The 5087-nt window shown below is 39.7% G+C and overlaps 1 protein-coding gene across 1 annotated transcript in view; it reads left to right on the forward strand.

Moving 5' to 3' along the window:
- Positions 1–1519: 1519 nt before the first annotated feature.
- The window catches only part of LOC143026769 (uncharacterized), a 10711-nt gene continuing 7143 nt past the window's right edge, over positions 1520–5087 (forward strand). Inside the window, exons 1-2 of the mRNA XM_076187540.1 lie at positions 1520–1822; positions 1951–3015. Of these exons, the coding sequence (XP_076043655.1) occupies positions 1738–1822; positions 1951–3015 (1150 nt within the window). The 5' untranslated portion in view covers positions 1520–1737. The remainder of the gene's footprint in view (positions 1823–1950; positions 3016–5087) is intronic.

The following is a 5087-nucleotide window of genomic DNA, read 5'->3' on the forward strand; positions in this document are numbered from 1 at the left end:
CCCATAAAATACACACACACACACACACACACACACACACACACACACACACACACACACATGTGAACGTGTACACATATAAGTACACGTGACAATATCTCTCCTTCCCATATAATAAAACTATATAAATACACACACACACATTCTAATAACCATGCGTCTCGGTGGCGCAATTGGTTGAGAAGCAGATAGTTAATATTAAAGCATCGGCGGTACCTGGTTCGAATCCTGCTCAGTTTTATTTATTTATTTATTTATTTATTTTTTTTCAGTCTCGCTGCGCTTCGAGTCGTTAGTCGAACTCTCGTGGGCGGGGAGTTGGAGATATGTGTGCGTGTAAGTTCATAGATCGGACATACGAGCTCTGAGCTCTCTTCCGGGAGGGAAATAGCTGTTGATCACGAGTCCAATACGTGATCCAAAAGACCAAGATGAAGCACACACAGATGTGAACATATACACAAAGCGCACACGACGATATATCCCCTTCCCATAAAACAAACACACACACACACACACACACACACACACACACACACACACACACACACACACACACACACACACACACACACACACACACACACACACACACACACACACACACACACACACACACACACACACAGGGCCGTTTCTAGCTATAGGCGGTATAGGCGATTGCCTAGGGCCCCCAACCTACCAGGGCACTCCCGGCCGGCCCAATGGCTAGGTAACGCTACCGAAGGTCAAATATGAGCCTGTGCCTCTCCCGCTCGCCGACGCAAATAAACAACACGCCTCTTGCAGTGTTTGTTATTGTTTGAGATGTTTTGTTCGTCTGCTAAAAATACTATCTTGTTAAAAATCACCTACATCTTATTTAATCTAAAGATATAATATGGTAAGCATTAATTGGCTTTATATATTCATTTATGTGTTCACTAAGCTAGGGCTTATGGCTACAGATGTTATTAATTGTTGATTATAAACTCTTTTTGGCTATTAGCTTACTATTCTTTGTCCAATTGTTTGGCTTTATTTGTCACTGGAATTGGCATCACCAGCGTTCTTGTTTACTCCTTGGTCGCTTCATGCTCAGCTTCTAATAGTGTAAATTTGTAAGTTTGTGTGTTCTGTGACTGTAAATTGGAATTCCTTTTATTATATTTGTATGCACAATAGGAAATGTTTGTATTCTATGGAATGTTTACCTTTTCCACCTTTTTCAATATTCAATGTTCATATATGTTCATATGTTCAATTTTGTTTATTTTGTATCGATATTTTATCCAATCCCTTATTTATTTATTCGCTTATTTCTTTATTCTCAAAATTATGATTATTTATTTTCTCACTTCACCTACCTAATGAAAAAAACACTAGATGGCAGAACCGAGGTTAGCTCAAAAGGAAGTGACAGAAATACATGAATTCTATTCCGTTTGTCGTGTGGTCCGTTTCTCTAGTTCGTATATAATATTAAGATAACCACAGGCTCAACAATTACCCATCTGTTCACCTTTCAGATCTACCCGAATTTCGTGTATGTAGAATTATTTTTATTAAGGGGTATTTAAAAGGTTTACACTTTACAGATATCTGTGTTAGGCCTACACTGATAAAAATAATCATATTTATTCTACTCGAATATCGTGTATGTAAAATTGATTCCATGTATTTATAAGGTTTTCACTTAACAGATTTCTGTGCTAGGCCTACATTAGACTCTAAGACTCGCCAATCATCATTCCCGTAATGGCATCAAAACGAATTTATCTCAGCGGAGCAGAGAAACGAAAGAAAAAGAAATTTGACGAAGAAAAATGGTCAAAAGAAAAAGGTAATTCATTATCGTTTATTTAATAATTTAAAGAAACATATTAAAGTTTGGTTTTATTATGTTTTCTGAATGGTGAGTATTATTTTAGACTAACGCCTAATCATCTAAGGAAATTTGTAATTTTGCAGGATCAATTCTAAAATATATTGGAGCTCCAGACAGCAAGCCAGAGGAATATTCTGAACTTCCTGAACAGGATGCTCCAGTGCTATCACATTCATCAGGATCTGTCCAGGAAGCTGTACTGCCACCAAGACCACCACATTCCCCAGAACCACAGAAGGCATCATCTACTTCTGAGCAGCCTCCCATTTATTCTAAACCACTAGATCCTGCTAACTGGCCAACCATTCTGTCTGATGCATTTAGAACGGATGCAGTAGGTAGAGGGCCATTTCAGATTAGTTCTGATTTCACATTTCCCAAAAAAGAAGACGGAAGAAGTTTTCATTATCATTATTTTTGTAGAACATTGGTTAATGGAGAAAAGATGAAGCGGACTTGGCTTATCTACTCAAAAACAAAAAATGCTCTCTATTGCTTTTGTTGTAAATTATTTTCAACCAAAGAACAAAAGTTAGTGACAGAAGGACTGACAGACTGGAAATACATAGGCACACTTTTGAAAAGTCATGAAAGCAGTCCAGCACACATAGCGCACATGGCAACCTGGAAAGATTTACAACTCCGTTTGCAAACTGGAAAGACAATAGACCAAGCTGAAAGAACACTATTGGAGGCTGAAAAGAGGCGCTGGAGAGATGTCCTGACTCGCTTAATCGCCATTATCCAATCCTTAGCCGAGAGAAATCTTGCATTTAGAGGTTCATCAAACACGTTACACCAGCAGAATAATGGGAATTTTCTAAAAGAGGTGGAGCTGCTTGCTAAATTTGATCCTGTCATGAAGCAGCACATTGAGCGTGTTGAGAGTGGCCAGTTCAGTCATTCCAGCTACCTTGGAAATATCATCCAAAATGAACTTATTGCTTCAATCAGTACTAAAATAATGGACACAATGGTGACTGAAGTTAAACAGTCCAAATATTATTCAATTATTTTGGACTGTACTCCCGATGTAAGCCATCAAGAACAGATGTCAGTCGTCATAAGGACTATCAAAATGGATAAGAAACCAGAAGTTAAGGAACATTTTATGGGGTTCCTTGTAGCTTCTGAAACAAAAGGTCTTGGTTTGTCATCTCTAATTATAAAGAAACTGACGAAACTGAATATTCTCCTTGAAGATTGCAGAGGACAATCATATGATAATGGTGTCAACATGAAAGGGAGAAACAAAGGAGTTCAAGCCAGACTTCTTGAGAAGAACCCTCGTGCACTCTATGTTCCATGTGGAGCACATTCCCTAAACTTGATGATATCTGATGCAGCAACAGCTTCAATAGATGCCACTAGCTATTTCGGCACTGTTCAGAAACTGTACAACCTATTTTCAGCCTCACCACAAAGATGGGCAATCCTAAAAGATTATGTCACTGTTGCACTCAAGACCTGGAGTGACACAAGATGGGAGAGCCGTATTAATAGCATAGAAGCTGTGCGGTATCAGGCCTCTAATATAAGGGAAGCTTTGTTGAAGGTCAGGGAAGTGTCTGATCCTCTGACCAAGGTTGAAGCCCAAAGTCTGGCAGAAGAGGTGGGGTCATACCGATTTATCATTTGCACAGTCATATGGTATGACATCCTACACATTGTAAACCATGTCAGTAAGCTCCTGCAGTCTCCTAAAATGCAGCTTGATGTGGCAGTTGACCTCCTTACTAAAGCGAAAACATCTCTGACTAACTACAGAAGAATTGGATTCACTTCAGCTCAAGTCTCTGCTAAAGATATGTGTGAGGAAATGAATGTAGAGGCTGTACTCAAAGAAAAGAGATTAAGAAGTACAAAAAGACACTTTGCTTATGAGGCCGCAGATGAGCCCATTGCAGATGCAATGAAGAGGCTAGAAATAACATTCTTTAATGTTGTTGTTGACACTACCATTCAATCCTTAACTGATAGATTTAAAACTCTGAGTGAAGTAAGAGACCAATTTGGAGTGCTGCTCAATTTCCAGAAACTGGATGATCAGTCATTGAACAACCAGTGTGACAAACTATGCAAGACATTAACCTCTGGAAATGGAAAGTGACATTGATGGAAAGGAACTTGCTATGGAAGTTAAACACTTACCAAGTTTGCCCTCAGACGAAATGACTGCTCTTGAGCTCCTCACCTTTATCCACAAAAAACATTTTAAGGAATTGTATCCCAATCTGTGGGTTGCACTGAGAATTGCCTGTACTCTGCCTGTGACTGTGGCCTCAGCAGAGAGGAGCTTTTCAAAGCTGAAACTCATCAAGACCTATTTAAGATCATCTATGGGGCAGGAGCGACTCAGTGATCTTGCAATAATCAGCATCAACCATGAAGTGGGGAAAGACGTGTTGTATGAAGACATCATTGATGATTTTGCTAGTAAAAAAAAAGCCAGAAAGCAGAGATTTTGAGCCCAATACAATGCAGTTGGTGGTGGTTTGTATTCAGAGACTGTGATGTTAAGTTACTACTATTTTGGAGTGTGGTTTGTATTCAGAGACTGTGATGTTAAGTTACAAATATTTTGAAGTGTGGTTTGTATTCAGAGACGGTGATGTTAAGTTAAAATAAATGTTTAAATAGATAAATATGGTGTAATAGTTACTTGCATCCTTTAACACCATCAAAAGATATAGAAGTCGTTTAATTACTGTTTGGCAAACTTCACAGGTATAAATGAAATACCAATCTGTCTATCTCTCTAACTTTTGAGGGCCCCTAACTGCCTCTTGCCTAGGGCCCCCACAAAGCTAGAAACGGCCCTGCATACACACACAAACACACACACACACACACACACACACACACACACACACACACACACACACACACACACACACACACACACACACACACACACATACTGATAATAGCAATGAGCTAGAGAGAGAGATAACGGGGGGGAGATATAATAGTTCGTCTTCCTTAGCGTTTCACAGTTTTCTTCAGTGTTTCACAAAGAGAAAACGGAAGCAGCCCGATGACGTCAGAAGCTGCGCAGAACGGCTCAAGCGGTTAGACCTGGTGTATATAGATCTTGGTACTGTCTAGCCAGGTTTCGGTGACACCGATGACTGCTGCCCTGGTGCGCCGCCGCTAGTAGACGGAAACTCGTTTATCTTTGTTAGAAGGCTTCTAACATTCAAGTGCACGAAGTGGAGGC

The sequence above is a fragment of the Oratosquilla oratoria genome, chromosome 7 (genome assembly GCF_046742065.1).
Source record: "Oratosquilla oratoria isolate Oo_2021 chromosome 7, ASM4674206v1, whole genome shotgun sequence".
NCBI lineage: Eukaryota > Metazoa > Arthropoda > Malacostraca > Stomatopoda > Squillidae > Oratosquilla > Oratosquilla oratoria.